The following is a 19,848-nucleotide window of genomic DNA, read 5'->3' on the forward strand; positions in this document are numbered from 1 at the left end:
AAGCATATCAATTATCTCCTTAGTTTTGGTTTTTGCAGTAGAAGTTTGGTTGGAATTGAATTACTATGTGATATTTTTCCTTCTGTTATCTAGTGAATGCCAGCCTTTTTCCACCAAGCATCAGAGAATTATGTCTTTTAAAAAAAATGACTTTTCCCATTTTTCCTAAAATTAATAATATCAATCTAGATACTTGTATCCTGGATGCATCATTTATTACATACAATGGATGCCTTTGGCCCTAAGGCTTAGGGCATTAAAACTTAATTTTCTCTTGGGACTTTCTTGTAGATTATAGCATATGGGGTTGGGAATGTAGCTCAGTGGCGCTGCGCCTGCCTGACAGGCTCAAGGTCCTGAGTTCGATCCCCAGTACCAGGAAAAAAAAAAAAAAGACTATAGCATAGAGCAAGTAGCTCTGCTCTAAGACTGTAGACCAGATAATTTGAACTATTTATTACTATTGCTCATAAGAAATTTATTAAACTATGAACATTATACATTATAGAATGTATCTCAATATAAAAGCAATTATTTTTAAGAAACTATTTTAAGCACAGCTGCTAAGGTGATTTTTTGTACAAAGACACAGGTTTAGAATTTTTACTTAGTACAAAATCTTGGAGGGGGTGGGTGCCTCCTTACAGTTTGCCTTACAATTTTTTAATGGATCAAAGAGTGCTGCTCCACTCAGGGAAAATGGAGTTGAAATTCAGTTGTGTTTATTTTTCTATGTATTCCTTATTTTCCAAAATTCATTAGAAGTTTTTCCCAAGGAATAACATTATTTGTAAACAAATTTGAATAAAGATAAATTGATTCTAACTTTCCTTAAGAAGTAAGTATAAACCATAAGCATCAAATCAGTGAAACTGATACATATTTTTATATAGAGTCTGCCAAAAAATGTGTACATCAGGAAAAATTTGTATAAATATTTTAATACTAAATTTATTGAGGCATCATGAGATTAATTCACATTACCTTTGGCCTCTACAATTACAAGAGGTGCTCAGAGTGGTGGCCATTAGCTTACAGACATTTATTAGTAGGGTGAACTGCTGAAGTGTATATACATTTTTTATTTATTTATTTATTTGCAGACTGTATTTTCTAGCCTTTTGGCTTATTTGTAATTCTGTTTTTCAGATCATAGTGATTCTAGCTTCAGTGGATTCATGAGTGCTTCAGTTGAATAGGATTGGTTTCTTAGCCCCTGAATGTTCCTTTCTAAAAAATTAAAAGAGGATTCACTGATATTTTTACATTTGAGGAATTGTGGGGGGTTGGCTTGGACAAGGTGGGGGTTTGTTTAAATTATTGTAAAAGTGAAGGAATTCAGTGGTTTGACATTTAAGGTGAGTGTTACATTTTTTTTCTTTTAGGTTGACAATTGCATTTTTTGCACTCTCCGGGCTAGATATGTTGGACTCCTTAGATGTGGTGAACAAAGATGATATAATAGAATGGATTTACTCCCTACAAGTTCTTCCCACAGAAGATAGTGAGTGAGTTTTTAGCATTCTATTTTTAGTGTGATTGGTTCTACCTGGCATAACATGTGTTACACTAACAGATCTTAGTATTTCTCATGTACTATTAACATATTTTATTATGTTAACATATTTGTGCTATTAACTGTGGTTTTTTTGTAATGTGGCATTCCCATTATGTTTAGATGCATTTTTGAGTCCAATCAGTCTCTTTAAGAGGACAGTTTAGAGTTGTCGGGGATGAAAGATTCACAGTTGTTAGTACCATACTATGTTACATACTCCCACATTGATAGCTACTTGTTGATTATTTGTTTTCAGTGTTTTTGTATGACTAGTTCTATAGCATTCACTCTCTTTCATTCCCAACTATCTTTTTGTCTCTTCAGTGAAAAACTCTTTGCCATCAGAGAGTTTTATTTCAATCTCTTGTCATATTTAATTAACATTTTAGTGATTTCTTGAAGCTGTTATTCTAAAGGCATTTCTATACTTCTTAAAACTTAAAAATTTTGATTAATTATATTTTCAGTGTATACATGTTTTATAAACTTTGTTAAGTACTCTCTAAAAGTATAAAATACCTAACTTAAATATACATATTAGAGATTCAGAGTTAGGAATGTAGCTCAGTGGTGGAACATGTGCTTAGCTTGTATAAGGCCGTGGGTTTGATCCCCATCACCACCAAAAAAGAAAAGAAAATCCTCCTAGGAAATCATGAAATTTCTATCACTGGTTACTGTGTACTTGCCTTGTAAGAGTCAGTACTTATTAATAAATTGGAGTGATTGTTTATAAACCTTCATCCAATGAACTTTGGAGACTTAATAAGTAAAAACTTTATTTAGAAAGATGGGAGTTTTGTATATTAACAGATGACCTTAGGTGTCATTTGTGGCTTTCTACTTTATTCTTAAAGCTTATAATTTTTGTTTTTCTGTCATGTTTAAAATCTATACACTTTTACAAATTCCTATTAAGAAACGAGTAAGCATATCAAACTACCTCTAACAGAATTTAATATATAATTAATCACTTTTTACCAGCTACATGAAGAAGCATATATGGTTATTTGATTAGTAGTTTTAGATCCTAACATGTTGATGAGTAGGATGTATTGAACTTTTGCTAAGGGTACTCAGGTAATCCTGGGAAAAGGTTCTGTGGCAACTCATTAAGATATGACTCTCCATCTCTAGGACCCTATGGCTGAGGCCAGGTCATAATCCAGTCACTTGCAAAATAGAAGTAACTTAGGGTTATCCCTTTTTGTCAGAATTTTTAGAAATGGTTTTATGTGAAAGTCTGAGATTTTTTTAAACTTTAAATACTAGACATATAGAATTGCAGGTTCTACTTTTGTTTGTTTTTTACTAAAAATACATGCTCTGATCAAATCAAATACAGCAGTTTTTTAAAGAAATATTTTACATAGTACAAATAGGCAGTTTTTCACACAGCACGCAGAAAACTTTGCTGAAATATATTTCAATATTATTTTCATAAGATATTGCTAATGTTCATTCTTCTGAAATAAAATAACCTTTGTCTTATAGAAAAGTATGGACCATAGCATTTTAGTGAGAGAACACATACTATAAGTTACAGTTTTCAGAACATTATTTATTGGCCTTGCTTTCTACTTTGCCTTTTTTATATTTTTCTCTACTTTTAAGGACTGTTCTGTGGCCCCATGATTGAGCAGGTTTTTGGTCTGTTCTTTACTGTTTTTACTTCCCCGTATCATATTACTTGTGAAATGAATTCTAATAAACTTTAATATCCATATTCTTTTTAAAGCCTTTTTCTCATTATTTAATCTTCTGCTTTAAGAATGTTGCTATCCATATCTATTACCTGAAGTTTCACATTATCCCTAATTACTTGCTACCTACTACCGAACAGAATGGCTAAAAATGAAAAACATAGAAAATAAATATTGACAAGAACATATCAAACTGGAACTTGTACATTGCTGAAATAGTTTTACACTACTTTGGAAAACTATTTAACAGTATCTCTTGAGTGTACATTCTATGTCCCAGCATTCTACTGATAGTATATTCTCAACAGAAGGAAAACATGTATTTACCAAAGGAAAGAGACTGGAATGAGCATAGCTGTATTTATTTCATAAGAGCTCAGAACCAGGAACTGTACAAAAAAACCCATCATAGATGTAATGAATAAATAAGCTAGCATATTCACACAGTGGAATACTATGCAGTAATGGGAACAAAAGTGTCACACTTTTGGGATGAGTGTCACAAACATGTTTTGAGAGAAATGTGCAATGTATTCTATTTACTATACAAAAATAGTTAAAGCCAGCTGTGGTGGTGCACACCTGTAAACCCAGTTCTCAGAATGATCACTGTGAGTTCAAAGCCACCCTAAACTACCTAGTGAAACCCTGTCTCAAAAAAGAAAAAAGTTAAAATTGTCTGTGATGTTGGAGTATGACTAGAAGGAAGTAGGAGGGGGTGTTGGAATACTGGTTCAGGTACTTTAGCTGAGTACTGCTTATACAAAGGAATTTTTTTTTTTTACAGAAGTTTGTAAAACTATAATTTGATAGATGTACTTTTGTTTGTTGCATATACTTTGGTGAAAGTTTAAAATTGTTTTGGAGTTAGAGTTACAATCCATCATATATGTGAGAGCCATCAGAATTCCTTCCTATTGTGCTATCAGTTCTATGGACTTCATTGGTTTGATAATTTTTCTTCAGTCTTTGCTACTTAAAATATTTTTACTTCCATTTAAATTGTAAACGTCTAGAGGGGAGAAGTATGTCTTCTATCTCTTTTCATTCTTACTGCCTAAAATGTTGTGTACCAGTAGTCGTTGGACTGTTAAGTCATCTAAACCTTTTACAAATTTTCCTTTCCCATATTTTCACATTTAATCTAGAGCATTGTCTGGCTCATCAAATATCTCCTCATTCATAAAACATCTTCAGGCAGTAGAATAATATATCTCCTGTAACTCATTGTTTTATTTTTTTTATCACTTGATGATGTCACATAAAACTTAGGGAATTTAAAAATATAAATGTTGCTCCCGCTCTGGCTCCGCGGCCCGGCCCGGCTGGCTCCCTCCCTCCCTCTCTGGCAGCCCTTCGCCCCTGCCCGCCCAGCCACACCAGGCTCCAGGGGGCCAGAGCCTCTGTGGGGTGGGGGGAGGACAGGAGGGGAGGAGGAAGGAGGGGGACCCCCGAGTCGCCCCCTCTCCTCCCCCAGCCCCCCAGCTCCATCCTCCGCCACCGCCTTTGCAGGCTGAGTCATCACTAGAGAGTGGGAAGGGCAGCAGCAGCCGAGAATCCAAACCCTAAAGCTGATACCACAAAGTACCATTTCTCCAAGTTGGGGGCTCAGAGGGGAGCCATCATGAGCAATGTTACCATTGTGAAAGAAGATTGGGTTCAGAAGAGGGGAGAATATATAAAAAACTGGAGGCCAAGATACTTCCTTCTGAAGACAGATGGCTCATTCATAGGATACAAAGAGAAACCTCAAGATGTGGATTTACCTTATCCCCTCAACAGCTTTTCCGTGGCAAAATGCCAGTTAATGAAAACAGAACGACCAAAGCCAAACACATTTATTATCAGATGTCTGCAGTGGACCACTGTTATAGAAAGAACATTTCATGTAGATACTCCAGAGGAAAGAGAAGAATGGACAGAGGTTATCCAAGCTGTAGCGGACAGACTGCAAAGGCAAGAAGAGGAGAGAATGAACTGCAGTCCAACTTCACAAATTGATAATATAGGAGAAGAAGAGATGGATGCTTCTACAACCCATCATAAAAGAAAGACAATGAATGATTTTGACTATTTGAAACTAGTAGGTAAAGGCACTTTTGGGAAAGTTATTTTGGTTCGAGAGAAAGCAAATGGGAAATACTATGCTATGAAGATTCTGAAGAAAGAAGTCATTATTGCAAAGGATGAAGTGGCACACACTCTAATTGAAAGCAGAGTATTAAAGAACACTAGACATCCATTTTTAACATCCTTGAAATATTCCTTCCAGACAAAAGACCGTTTGTGTTTTGTGATGGAATATGTTAATGGGGGAGAGCTGTTTTTCCATTTGTCGAGAGAGTGGGTGTTCTCTGAGGACCGCACGTGTTTCTGTGGTGCAGAAATTGTCTCAGCCTTGGACTATCTACATTCCGGAAAGATTGTGTACCATGATCTCAAGTTGGAGAATTTGATGCTGGATAAAGATGGCCACATAAACATTATAGATTTTGAACTTTGCAAAGAAGGGATCACAGATGCAGCCACCATAAAGACATTCTGTGGCACACCAGAGTATCTGGCGCCAGAGGTGTTAGAAGATAACGACTATGGCCGAGCAGTAGACTGGTGGGGTCTGGGGGTTGTCATGTATGAAATGATGTGTGGAAGGTTACTGTTCTACAACCAGGACCATGAGAAGCTTTTTGAATTAATACTAATGGAAGATATTAAATTTCCTCGAACACTCTTCAAATGCAAAATCATTGCTTTCAGGGCTCTTGATAAAGGATCCAAATAAACGCCTTGGTGGAGGACCAGATGATGCAAAAGAAATTATGAGACACAGTTTCTTCTCTGGAGTAAACTGGCAAGATGTATATGATAAAAAGCTTGTGCCTCCTTTTAAGCCTCAGGTAACTTCTGAGCCCGACATCAGATATTTTGACGAAGAATGCACAGCTCAGACTATTACAATAACACCACCTGAGAAATATGACAAAGATGGCATGGATTGCATGGACAATGAGAGGCGGCCGCATTTCCCTCAGTTTTCCTATTCCGCAAGTGGACGAGAATAAGCCTCTTTCATTCTGCTGCTTCACTGTCACCTTAGATTTATTACTGAAAACGACTCCAGGACAGCACCACCGGGCCTAGCTCTTACAGACAGCAGGGCACTTTCCAACCTCCCGGACCAGCCCAGGGTCTCCACCCCTCGCCACCTCTCACCCCATGAAAACACACGTACACAGACACCCGTTTTTGTTTTTGCATGAAATTGTATCTCAGTCTAAGGTCTCATGCTGTTGCTGCTACTGTCTTACTATTATAGCAACTTTAAGGAGTAATTTTACAATCTTTGGAAGTCATGAGCCCACCACTGTTCATTTGTGCACAAATTGGCGTCTTGATCTTTTAGTTTTTTGTTTTCCCCTAACAGTGAAGGCTAAATGAGATACACTGATTCTAGGTACAGTTTTTAACTTTCTAGAAGATAAATCAAAAACTAATTAGACTAAGAAGATTTAGTTTCTATATCCGAACAGGCAACTGTGGGAGGGTGGTGATACGTTTGTGCACAGGTTTAGTAAGGCAGATCTGAGCAGTGCGGAAAGTGAGTGTGTGTCGCTAAGATGTGGCTGGAATTTGTTAGGCAGCGTTGGAGAGGAATGAACAACTGCTGAGATACACATACGTACTCCTAAGTCCTGTTGGATACTACAGAGGAAGCCCAGTGTCACGATGTCACGGGCAATCATGGGCAAGTGGACACTGTTCTACCAAGAAACGGCAGGTGCACATGCACGGGATCAGTCACTTACAGGGTCTTAGGGTTCACTGTGCCAGAGCATCTGTCCTTGTGCTTGGGAACCTTTTTCCCTTCTTGATGTTTATCACCTCTGATGGCTGAAGAATGTAGACAGGTATAATGATCCTGCTTTCACCAAAATTGTACACCAAGGTAAACCAACAGGTGTTTGCCTTATTAGTTTTAATTTTTTACTTTTTCAGTTCTAGGTGATTAGCTTCTTCTCAGATGTTAAAACTTTGAATGTCCTTTTATGATTTTGTTTATATTGCAGTAGTATTTATTTTTTAGCAGTGAGAATTGTATGTCATGTTAGCAAATGCAGCTCCAACTTACATGAAACAGACTTACTGCAGTTTCTTTTGACCCATGTGCAAGGAATGTACACGCTGATGAGAATCATGCACTTTTTGTCCTGTGTAAAAAAAATTTTTTTGATAAGGCTCCAAAATTGTACAGATTGATTAGAACTTGGCTTTGGGAGAAGAGATCCCATCATTTAACCCCTTTGTGCTGAAAATGAGAAAATCAGCTACTCGTGCCAAGGGGTTAGGAAAACAAATAGCTATTGATGTTTGCTCACTTGAGAATTAAAATATTAGGATGACCTGGCAACATAATAACATAATGAAGAAAATTGAGACCTGAATGATGTTAAGAAATGAACTTTACTTGGCAAAATCAACACATTGCGAGCATGACAAAGTAGTCAGTAAAAGATGAAAACCTGCTGTGTTTATTCCGATCAAGGTACATTTATCACTGAACTAAGCCATCAGGGAAAACAAAACAAAACAGAAAGAACACCTCTAGCTTTTCTTTTTCTGTACATACTCATGTTTCCAAATCCCAGCCTTTCTCACTGAAAGGGGACATGTATGCAAACCTCATCTTTCTCCTTCATTACTGATGATCTTCAGATTAAACCCTTTGGTGCTAGGAGCTGACATTTTCCAAAGCAGCCTATAAAGTCCAAGGGGCAGGAGCCCTGCCTGTGGTGAGCAGGAGGGTGTGCGCTCCCTGGAATGATCATTGAGATATATTCTAGTTCAACTCTGACAGCTCCCAAATGGAAGGCTGCATCGTGACATAGTATTAGATTGCTTTGTATGAGAGAGCAAGTGACTTTCTAGTAGGGTGAATCATATCCATATGCAGATGTCTTAGCCTCTTGATGCTGGAAGTGAGGATTTATAGCTCTGAAACCACTGCTGGCGGTGGGTGGGCCACTGGGACTGACGGGGGTTAAAGGGCATTTTACTAAGGCAGCTAAGACATATTCAGACATAGATTTCATCCTAATTTTTCATATTTCTGTGAGTGACGTTCATCCTTAGTGTTAAGTAGGAAGTTACAGTAAATGGTAGTTCATTCTTACATCTATAGATTAACTTTTTTTCACTTGGGATTCTGTTGAATGTTTCACAGTGACAAGAAAGACTAGAAGGTATGTCCTTTCGTTGTCTTGCATCCATTTTCTAAGAAGGAAACGGGTGAGAAGAGGAGAAAGCTGAGGCTGGCTGACGTTCAGGGCATTTGTTCCTGTAGAGGGAAAGCATGACACTGTACACTAAGCACACAGCTTTTTGTTGTTTTGGTTTTTTCCCAAAAAATCTTAAGGTGATTTCCATGACCTTGGTCAAGGATACTTTGTAGAGATTAATGATGGGCGCTGACAGTGCCTGGGGCCGGCCCCTCCTCACAGCTGACCCTCAGTCCCCAGCCACGCACGGGGGGGGGGGGGGGGGGAGGGGGCAGTCATCCCTCCAAGGCGGTCGGTGTCACTGAAAGTGTGTTCTTGGCTTCGATTTCAAGAATCCTCCCTCTCCCCTCCCAGATCGCAGTCATGTGGCATGAAGGCTTAAGACAGTACGCAAAGGTGTGCAGAGGGAAATTGTGAAACTTCCCTGACTTGCCCATTGCTGTAGCTCCGGATTCTGGCAGGTAGAACAGCCGGAAGCCTGGAATCGTCCTACCCAGATACAGTTCCAGCTTGGCAGACTCCAGCTTGGACTGTCATGAAGTCTGACCCATTGTCACAAGGCAGCCATCTTGGAGGAAACTGGCCCCTTCTGCTTGGATTGTTGGCAAGGGTTGCGCCCAGCTTCGCTTTCTACACTAATTACATAGCTTTATTCCAGAATGTTTTCCATTTCCCACACCTGATTTCTGGCTTCTTAAAGCTGACTGTTCTTGGGGGCCACTTGCTTCTTCTAGAATACAAAAGTAAGGGCCTCCCTTACTAACTGCAGGGTCTCTGTACTACACCTCAGTGTACACATTTCCTGCTGCTGTTTGTACTGTCTACAGTAGAACTTCCTTATCTTGCTCCTGGTAGTGCATTACAGGCAAGCATGAAATGTAAAGTATTTATTTAAATAAAAAGAAAACCTCTAAATTGGTAATTGAATTCCCTGTAGCTTTATAATTTGTGACATTTCTGGACCTTGCAAGTTATTTCATTAGATCTGCAAAAGATTCGGTCAACTGGTTAAGGATTTTAAGCAGACGCAACTATGAACCCAAGAAACTGTATTACTGTTATTGTTGGTCATACTAAAACTGTTTCTTTCCTTAAGTATATGACCCACAAGGATGTGAAATAACTACAAGAAACTGTTTCTGTACACTGTACATCCTTAGTATTTTTACACGTATATGGTAGAGATGCACATTATTTTCCTTCGTACAGACAGCTTAAATAAAGCACTATGTCAATCAGCTAAAATAAATAAATAAATAAATAAATAAATAAAAATAAAAATATAAATGTTAAACAAAGCCTGGATACCATAAAGGAAAAATTTGATAGATTTAACTAAACAACTGCTTAAAATATGTGGTTAAAGATAATAAAGTTAGATTAGTGATAGACTTGGACAAAATTGTCACTGTGTGTATAATGAACAAAATATTAATATCAAGACTGTAAGGAATTCTTAAAAAATTGAGAGGAAATCATTCTTTAAAAAATAAAAAAAATTATAAAAGGATAGTTAACAAAAGAAGTACAGATGGCCACTACATGATAAAGTGATTAACTTGGTAGAAACTGGGAAAATGCAAGTGAAACAATGATTTTACATTATTTTTTACATTACACACCAATTTAGCAAAAAAATTTCAAGCTGGCAAGAATATGAGGAAACATTTTAATGTTCTATTAGTGCAAGTGCAAATTATTATAACCTTTTGAAGTATAAATTAGCAGTACAGTTTTTTACCCTATCTGATATATTCTTGTGTATACAATTTTGGGTTGAGTAGGGACCCCAGAAGGATATGTCCACCCAGAAATTCATCTGACCTTATTTGGCATAAAAGTCCTTGCAGATGTAAAAGTAAGGATCTCAGGGTTAGACTAATGTCTTTATAAGAGAAAGTACAGAGAGAGACTTGGGACACAGAAGAAAAGGCTCTGTTAGACATAAGCGTTAGAGTGGTGTATCAACAAGCTAAAGAACGCCAAGGAATGCCCACAGCCCACATGCCCACATGAGAACATAGCAGAAGACATGAAAGATTCTCCTGCAGAGCCTCCAGAACAAAGCAGTGCTAACACTTTGATCTTGAATTTCTGTGCTCCAGACTGTGAGAGAAAGATTTTTATTGTTTTAAATCACCAAATTTGTGGTCATTTATTACTAACTTCAAGAAACTTTCTACAACAGGGGTCCTCGGACTGTGGAATTTAGGAATCCAGCCACACAGCAGGAGATGAGCAGCAAGCAATTGAGCAGAGATTCCTCTGTATTTCCAGCCAGTCCCTATCACTTGCATTATCACGTGAGCTCTGCCTCCTTTCAGATGAGCAGTGGTACTAGATTCTCATAGGAGCGGGAGCCCTACTGTGAACTAAGCATACAAGGGATCTAGTTGTATGCTCCTTAAGAGAATCTAGGCCTGATGATCTGAGGTAGAGCCAGGTGATAATGCTTGTTAGAGAGCAGCTGCAAGTACAGATTAACATTAGCAGAGAGAGTTGACTGCATGATAACCAACTGCTTGCAGACTCCTATCAAAACTCTATCAATGATTTGCAAGTAACAAGCTGCATCTGGTGGCAGGCTTTATAGTGGCAACTGAGCTAATGTACAGTACTTAAGGTGTATAGCTGCATCTTGTAGCAGGCTATAAGTCAGAATTGAATGCTTATTTTAGTCCACATGTGGCCTACCTATTATTTTATTCATTACTTCTGTCTGTACCTTTTTCCGTTGCTGTGCATTTGTCAGTCACAGTTTTGGAATGCTTATAATTCTAGCCAAAAAGAGTAAAAAAGTCACTGAATAGCTTCTATGAAAAGGGGGAAAGATCCAATGATGAGACAACAGAAGACTCTTAAGACTAACAACAAAAAGAAAACTGCATTTAACAAAATACCAAGAGTCCTACTTAAATTATGAGTTCAATGCAACAAGTGATTCACATTCTTTCTCCAAGTCTACTTTGTATAATATGTAACTATCTAACCAAGTGATGAAACCTTCAAAACTGCTTCACCACATGGAGACCAGGCACTCTGTATTATAAAACAAGTCTTTGCCGTTTTGCAAAAGAAAAAAACTTGAACATGAAGAACAGAGGTAATTACTGAGGGCCACCATTTCGTCAAACGTGTCTGTACTGAAACCATCATTCTTGGTGGCTATCTGCATTGCCAAACCTAAGGACTCCTTTACTATTGGCAAAGAGTTGATCCTGCCTGCTGGTAGGGAGGTTTGGCATAAATTGTAGGAGAAGCTGCAGTTCCAAAGGTGTCACATGTTCCTCTTTTGGCTAGCACCATAACATCTGAATTGTTGAAATAGCAGAGGATGTTGAGACACAGCTGTTAGGTAGGATTAATGAGTTGCCACAGCATGTAATCCAGGTTGATGAGTCTACTGATTTAACAAGGCAACAACGCTTGATTTTGTGTAAGGTATTTTTCAGGAGGATGTTCATGAGGATATGTTATATGTATTTTTGTTGTCAACCAGCACCACAGAATGATGGAGAAATTATCTTCCATGAATCCAGTCCCTGGTGCCAAAACAGTTAGGAACTGCTACTGAATATTTGTATAATGTTTTGTTACAGTAACAAGTTAGAAGCAAAATAAATGTTTATCAAAAGTAAAACAGTTAAACTATGACCTAACAAAGAATACTGTATAATATTAAAGTAATTGAGGTAGCTATATATGTGTACGGATGGGAAATTCTGTCCATTGTATAGGATTATATGTTGAATTAGAAGCATATACAGAGAATTAAGTGTAGTGCCGCACACCTCTTGTCCTCCTGAGCCAGGATTGGACCCAGGAGTTCAAGGCCAGCCTGTATAACATACCAAGATCTTGTCTTAAAAAAAAATAAAACACACACAGATATGTTTTAATAGTCAATGAATATACTGTAAATGTAGAGGAAAAATGAAAGGCTGCATAGAAAATCTTTGTGGAAGATGGGAGCAGAAGTAGGAGATGGCAGGAAAAGATGCATTTAAGTTTTCTAGATATTTGTATTGTTTGAATGTGTATGGTAAATGTTTCTGTTTTTTGTTAAATTAGAAAAGCCTCAACTTGACCTCCCTTAAAAATACAACAAATATAAACAATAAAACTAAAATTAAATTTGTGTGATCTATATATGTAAATACTGGTTATTTTGCTAATGGAAAACATATTAATATTTTCTGATTTTCAAATACTGCTGCATCAATCATCAGACTTACTCTTCACCTTACCCAAAAAAAGGAAAGAGGCACAGTGATTAAGAGACCTGCCTGAGGTCTCACACATGTTAAAGAGAGAGTTGGAAGGAAATATCAGAATTTGCTTCCAAGTCCCAATGCTTCTTTATTGTATAAGTATATAGGTCCCTAGTGTAGACTTATCATGTGTGGCGCTTAAGGTCATGGTGAATATTTAATTAAAATTAACCTTGGCTTCCAGTTAACTAGGATTATAAAGACCCACATGGCATCATAGTAATAAATGTGTTCTTAGTCCATTGCATCATTGGGCCTTTTCATCCTGTTCTTGAGGGAGTATTTAGGAAACACAGGGGATCAGGCTGGGAATTGTATGTTCCTTTTTCTGATCAATAAAGAAGAGTATTGTAGTCCATCATTTTACACTTGAAGATATTAAAGTCAAGAGGTGTTGATGAGGAGGCTTCCGGGCCACCGTACCACCACCACCCCCAGTACAGAGGAGGTGAGCCGCATGGGTGCCAACAGCACCCGCCCCCCCCCCATCAAAATGAGAAGACACGTAAACAAATCTCAAAACCAGACTTCCAGATCATCTAAAGCAACCCCAAGGGGAAACAAGATGGAACACTATGATACTCAAACACCTGTACTCCCTGAACTAGCAACAAAAGAGGATCTGGAAAAAATGAAATCAGAAATAATTTCTCAGATAATGGCAGAGATTGTGTCCATACTGCAAGACATGATTAATAAATCTGGAGTGGACACAGGTAAAAAAATAGAGGAGCTAAGGAACATGATGGAATCCCTACATAGGAAACAAATGGAATCCATAAAACAGATGCAAACAGATTTCCAGGAGATTAAAAACTCCATTGAAAGTCTGTGCAGCAGAATGAGCCAGTGTGAGGACAGAATCTCAGAGATAGAAGATAAGATTGCAGTTATCGACCAGGAAAAGAAAAATTTGTTTAAAATTGTAAGGGACCACAAGAAATCAATCCAGCAGCTGCTAGATGATGCAAAGAAAAATAACATAAGACTGATTGGAGTCAATGAAGAAACAGGAGAGAGTGCAGATGACATAAAAAACATGTTCACAAAAGTGATGGCAGAAAACTTCCCAAGCAGGGGAAAAGAACTGGACATACAGATAAGTGAGGCATATGGGACTCCAACTAGCCGTGATCAAAAAACATCTACACATAGGCGTATAATAGTTAAGATTCCAGAAAGCCAACAGAAGAACAAAATTCTACAAGCATTTAGAGAAAAGAAACAAATCAAATGTAAAGGAAAGCCCATCAGAATCATAGCAGACTTCTCAGTGCAAACCCTCAAGACAAGAAGAGTTGGAGTGACATATTTCAAGCCCTAAAGGAAAACAGTCCAGCCTCCAACCCAGATTGATGTACCCTGCAAAAGTATCTTTCAAAATTGTTGGAGAAATAAGATACTTTCATGACAAAGAGCACCTTAGGAACATCATGAATACCAAACCAGCACTGCAAAAAATTTTAGACAATATCCTAAGAAAAGGTAATGAGGATCACAACCCGAGAAGCCCAGCAGAATGAATCCATTGGGGATGATAAGAAATTAAAAGCAAAGGAGGAGAATCCAACAAATAGAAAAAGTCATGACAGTGATAAATCAATATGTATCAGTTATAACCATCAGTGTTAATAGTCTCAATTCACCTATGAAAAGAAATAGACTGGCAGAATGGGTCAAGAAGCAAAATCCAACAATATGCTGCATACAAGAAACACATTTAATTCAAAAGGAACTCAAAGACTGAAAGTTAAAGAGTGGAAAACAATACTTCATGTGACAGGAACCCGAAAAAAAGCAGGAGTAGCTATCCTGTTTGCAGATCAAGTGAATTTCAAACCAAAATCTGAAACACTTCTGGTCCCAAGAAGTTCAGATAAGCGATAGTCAACTTGTATGTACAAATCTATTGTGAACATGTGTTTTCATTCCTCTTAAGGAAAAACTTAAGAACAGAACTGTTGATTCTTAACAGCAATAGAAGAAATTTCTATATTGTTTTCCAAAATGGTTTTTGTCATTTTACATTCACATTAGCAGTATTAGACAGTTCTAACTGGTTCACACCTAAGCTGACATTTGTTCTTTGAAAACTTTTAATTTCACGTCCCTAATGAGTGTATAATATGATCTTGTTATTGTACTGATTAGTATTTTTCTGATTCTAGTGTTGCACACCTTTCCTTGTGCTGTACTGGCTATTTATCATCTTGTGTCTACTTTTTAATTGTGTTGTCTATTAATGAGCTGTGAGAGTTCTTCGTATACTCTGGTCTTAGTTTATATGTATTATAAATATGGTCTGTTTAAGAACTACTTTTCGTTTTCTTAACAATGTCATTTAAAGTTCTAAATTTTGATGGAATCTCATTTATCAATTTCTTTCTTTGATACATCATTTTTTTGTATTCTAGGAAATTCTTACCTACCCTAAATTCATAAACATTTTCCCTTATAATGTTTTCTTAAAGTTTTATAGTTTTAGTCTTTAATATTTAGGTTCATAGATCCTTTCAAGTTATTTTTATGTATGGAAATAAAGGCTTGAGGTTAATTTTTTTCCATACAGGTACTAGGTGTTCTAGTGCCATTTGCTGAAAACACCATCTTTTCCACTGCTCTTGAATTGAGTTTGTAGTCTATAAAATGTTAATGTTAAATAATCTTTCAAAACTCAGCAGACCATATATGTGTGGTTCTGTTTCTAGATTCTTTGTTTTATTCCATTGATCTATATGTCTTTTTTTTTGGTACTGGGGATCAAACTCGGGTCCTTGTGCTTGTGCAGCAGGTGACGAAACCACTGAGCTAAATCCCCGGCCCTTGATCTATATGTCTTACTGTAGCTTTAGAGTAAGTCTTAAAATTAGGTAATAAATGTCTTCCAACACTGTTTTTTTTTTCTTTTTACATTTCTAGTTCCTTTGTACTCCTATATAACTTTTTAATATCATTATCCAACTCTTCATTTATAGCAAGTATACATAACCTGAATTTTTATATATACCTTATGTTTTCTAATTCTGCTAAAGTCAAATACAAGTTCTAGGGGCTCCTGGAGATTTCTTAATATTTTCTCTGTAGGTGATCATTTCATCTACATATAAAGATTTTACTTCTACCTTGCCAATCTTATGCTAATTGTGTCTTTTTATTGCCAGGCTATTTTGGTTTGGGCCTATGTTTCAAAGTTTAATGGACACATGAAGAGTAGACATATCTGCCCTTGTTCCCCACCTTAGGGAGAAAGCATTGTATCTTCTCCATTCATATAAGGCGTTCTCACTGGAACTATGGAGTACATGGCTTATCTGTTGAAAAGGTTCGTTCTACTTCTAGTCTCCTGATAGCTTTTACCATGAACAGCTGTAGAATTTAGTCCAGTACTTTTTCTCCAACTAGTGGCAGGATCATATGGCTTTTTCCTTTCCTCTGTTAAAATGATGACTTTTGGGGTTGGATCTTCCAATGCTAAACCAACACTCCCATCCCTATAATAAAACCACTTTCTACATACTGCCAGATCTGACTTCTAATGGTTTGTTTTGTTAAACAAATTTTTATCTATGTTCATACTTTTTTCTTCTATTATCTTTATGCAGTTTTAGGATTAGCACAATGTTGATTTCCTAAAATGAGGGGAGAAGTGTTCCTTCTTTTTTCTGCTTTAAATGTTTGATATAATTTATCAGTTAAAATGTATATGAGAGCCTCATATAGGTAGGTTTTCAAGCTAGGAATATACTTTCTTTAATAGGTGCTATTCAAATTTTATGTTTCTTCTAGAGTCAGTTTCATTAGTTTATTTTCCAAGGTACTTCATAGAAGTTGTCAAATTTATTTCAAAAAAGATTTTTGTAATATGCTTTCTATATCCTTTTAAATTCTGTAAAATCTGTGGTAATGTCCTCTAAGTCTTGATATTGTAATTTTTAAATATCAAGGTCTTTGACAGTACAGATGCAGTTTGCATAATATGCATGATTTTTTGGAGGAAATACAAAATCTCTAATCTCTTTAACAGAGTATTCCACTTGCCTTTTTTTAATTGGCCTGCCTGATTTAAAAATTAATCTTTGAAATTAAAATAAAAAGAATACATTTGTTAGTTTGTTTGTGCTCATAGACACCACTGAGGAAGCATTGTTAAAGTCATCTTTCACATTATCATTGTATCTTCATTGGAGTGGTGAGCTTTGAAACAATTGATGAGATTCCAAGGAGCCAGTTAAGCAATAGGAAGTATTCTCAGCCTGTGTAAGAATGAGAGGTCCAAACACCAAGCATTCCAGAGGCTTTGAGTTGGTCACTTACACCACTGTGGAGGAGGTGGACACAGCTGTGAGCGCATGCGCACCCATGGTGGCTGGAAGGGTCATGGAACCAAAGATTTTTTTCAGATGATTCTCAAAGACTAATGTGCCCACTAAGTGTGAAAGAGATTTTTGTTCGGGGTATTGAAGAAGACACTGAAGAACATCACCTGTGAGATTTTTTTGAACAGTCTAGGAAAATTGATATGATTGAATTCATTATTTTTTTTATTAAATTCTTTTATTGGTACATTCTAGGTATACAACACAATTACATTTCTCATTGGGAATTGTACCTTTACATGATGCATCTTGGTTCTTATTTATTCCCCATTCCTAGCCCTCCCTTCACCCCCTCCACCCTTCCCTATTTACAAAGACTTTATTTCCATTTTTTCCATTTCTCATCATTTTTCCTTTCCCTTCTTTCCTTTCCCCTGCCCCTCCCACTACCCCTACCCCTTTGGACCTTTTCTTCCTATTTTGCATTATCGATTATTCATTCTAATCACTGGTACATTTTAGGTATACAATATAATGACATTCATCATTGGAAATTTGCACCTTTACAGAGTCTCTCTTGGTTCTTGTTTTTCACCCTTGCCCAGCCCTCCCTTCAACCCCTCCATTTCTCCCTATTTACAAAGATTTTGTTCCTGTTTTTCCATTTTCTCATATTAATCCCATTCTCTTCTATCCTTTCCCCTAGCCCTCCCACTTCCTTCCCCTTTGCCCCTTTTCTTCCTGTTTCACATTACCTATTTTACATTTAGTCCTTAATTACACTTTCAGTTTCTCACACTAGAGAAACTATTTGGTATTTATACATGTGTGTCCTATTTATTTCACTTAAGAGTATCGCCTTAATGTGCATCCACTTAGCTATAAATGTCTCTTATTTCTCATTTTTTATGGCTGAGTAGTACTCCATTTCATTAAAAAACCACATTTTCTTTATCCAGTCTCCAGTTGATGGGCATTTGGGCTGTTTCCAAGGTTTAGCTATCACAAACTGTGCTGCTATGAACATGGGTGCATATATATCACTGTGGTATGATTCTTTTAATTCTTTAGGGAAGATACCCAGCAGGGGAATAGCGGGGTCAAATGGGACTTCCAGTCCTAGTTCTTTGAGGTATCTCCATACTGATTTCCACAGTGGTTGCACCAGTCTACACTCCCACCAGCAGTGAAGCAGGGTTCCTCTTTGCCCACAGCCCCGCCAGCATTTGTTATTGCTTCATTTCGTGATAGCAGCCATTCTTTCTGGAGTGAAGTGGAATCTCAGCATTGTTTTCATTTGCATCTCTCAAATGACCAGTGATGTTGAACATTTTTTCATGTATTTATTTGCTATTTCTACTTCTTTGTGTGAGAAATGTCTGTTCATTTCAGCTGCCCATTTTCGGATTGGGTCTTTAAATTTGGGAGGTCTGATCTTTTTAAGTTCTTTATAGATTTGAGATAGTAGACCTTTGTCTGAGGAAGAGCAGGTGAAGATTTTTTCCCACATTGTGGGTTTTCTCTTCATAGTGTTGGTGGTTTCTCTTGCTGTGCAGAAGCCTTTTAGTAAGAAGAAAACCCACTTGTTGATTGTTTGGGCTAGTTCACGGGCAACTGAGGGTTTGTTCATAAAATCTTTTCCTACACTGATGTCTTCTAGAGTTCTACCTAACCTCTGTTCCAACTGGTTCAGAGTTTCTATTTTAATATTTAGATCTTTAATCCATTTTGATTTTAGTTTAGTGTATGGTGAGAGATATAGGTCTAGTTTTAATCTTTGGCAACTTGAAGCCCAATTTTTCCAGCACCATTTATTAAAGAGGCTATCTTTCCTCCAGTGAGGATGTTTGGCTCCTTTATTGAAGATGAGATGGCTGAGTGTGTCTGGCTTTGTTTCTGCATCTTCTAATCTGTTCCATTGGTCCTCAAGTCTGTCTTTGCCAGTATCATGCTGTTTTTATCACAGTGGCTTTGTAGTAGAGTTGCAGGTTGGGGATTGTGATACCCCCTGCCATGTCTCTGTTACCTAGAATTGCTTTTGCTCTTCTGGGTCTCTTCTTGTTCCAAATGAATTTTTGGATTGTTTTCTCAAGGTCTGTGAAGTATGCTGCTGGGATCTCAATTGGAATTGCATTAAATCTATATAGCAGTTTTGGAAGTATGGCCATTTTCACTATATTAATCCTTCCTACTCAGGAGCAGGGGATGTCTTTCCATTTTCTGATATCATGTTCAATCTCTCTTTTCAGAGTGCCATAGTTTTCAGAGAAGAGGTCTTTGATTTCTTTCATTAGGTTGATTCCTAGGTATTTCAGTTTTTTGGATGCTATTGTGAAAGGAATTATTTGCCCTATTTCTCTCTCAGTGAGTCTGTCATTGGTGTAGAGGAAAGCTATTGATTTTTGTGTGTTGACCTTGTAACCAGGTACTTGACTGAATTTGGTTATTAAGCCTAGAAGACTTTTGGTGGAGTTCTTGGGGTCTTCTATATAGAGTATCATGTCATCTACAAATAATGACAGTTTGACTTCTTCATTACCTGTCTTTATTCCTTTTATTTCTTTCTCTTGTCTAATTGCCATGGCTAATGTTTCCAGAACTATATTGAACAAGAGTGGTGATAGTGGACATCCTTGTCTTGTTCCTGATTTGAGTGTGAAGGATTTCAGTTTTTGACCATTTAGTATGATATTGGCTGTTGGTTTTTCATAGATGGCTTCTATC

The 19,848-nt window shown here is 37.2% G+C and overlaps 1 protein-coding gene and 1 pseudogene across 5 annotated transcripts in view; both read left to right on the plus strand.

Moving 5' to 3' along the window:
* The window catches only part of Pggt1b (protein geranylgeranyltransferase type I subunit beta), a 70,433-nt gene that overhangs the window by 12,220 nt on the left and 38,365 nt on the right, over positions 1 to 19,848 (plus strand). For all 4 annotated transcript variants that reach the window (XM_087194698.1, XM_004836179.3, XM_021238332.2 and 1 more), the window contains one exon: positions 1,386 to 1,504. In XM_087194698.1, the coding sequence (XP_087050824.1) occupies positions 1,423 to 1,504 (82 nt within the window). In that variant the 5' untranslated portion in view covers positions 1,386 to 1,422. The remainder of the gene's footprint in view (positions 1 to 1,385; positions 1,505 to 19,848) is intronic.
* Positions 4,773 to 9,820, plus strand: LOC147822908 (RAC-gamma serine/threonine-protein kinase pseudogene; annotated as a pseudogene). The gene has a single exon (XR_015444728.1). The product of XR_015444728.1 is annotated as an RAC-gamma serine/threonine-protein kinase pseudogene (transcript).

This window comes from Heterocephalus glaber, unplaced genomic scaffold (assembly GCF_053883595.1).
Source record: "Heterocephalus glaber isolate CG9 unplaced genomic scaffold, H.glaber_assembly_v1.0 deba00001606, whole genome shotgun sequence".
In the NCBI taxonomy this organism is placed as follows: Eukaryota; Metazoa; Chordata; class Mammalia; order Rodentia; family Bathyergidae; genus Heterocephalus; species Heterocephalus glaber.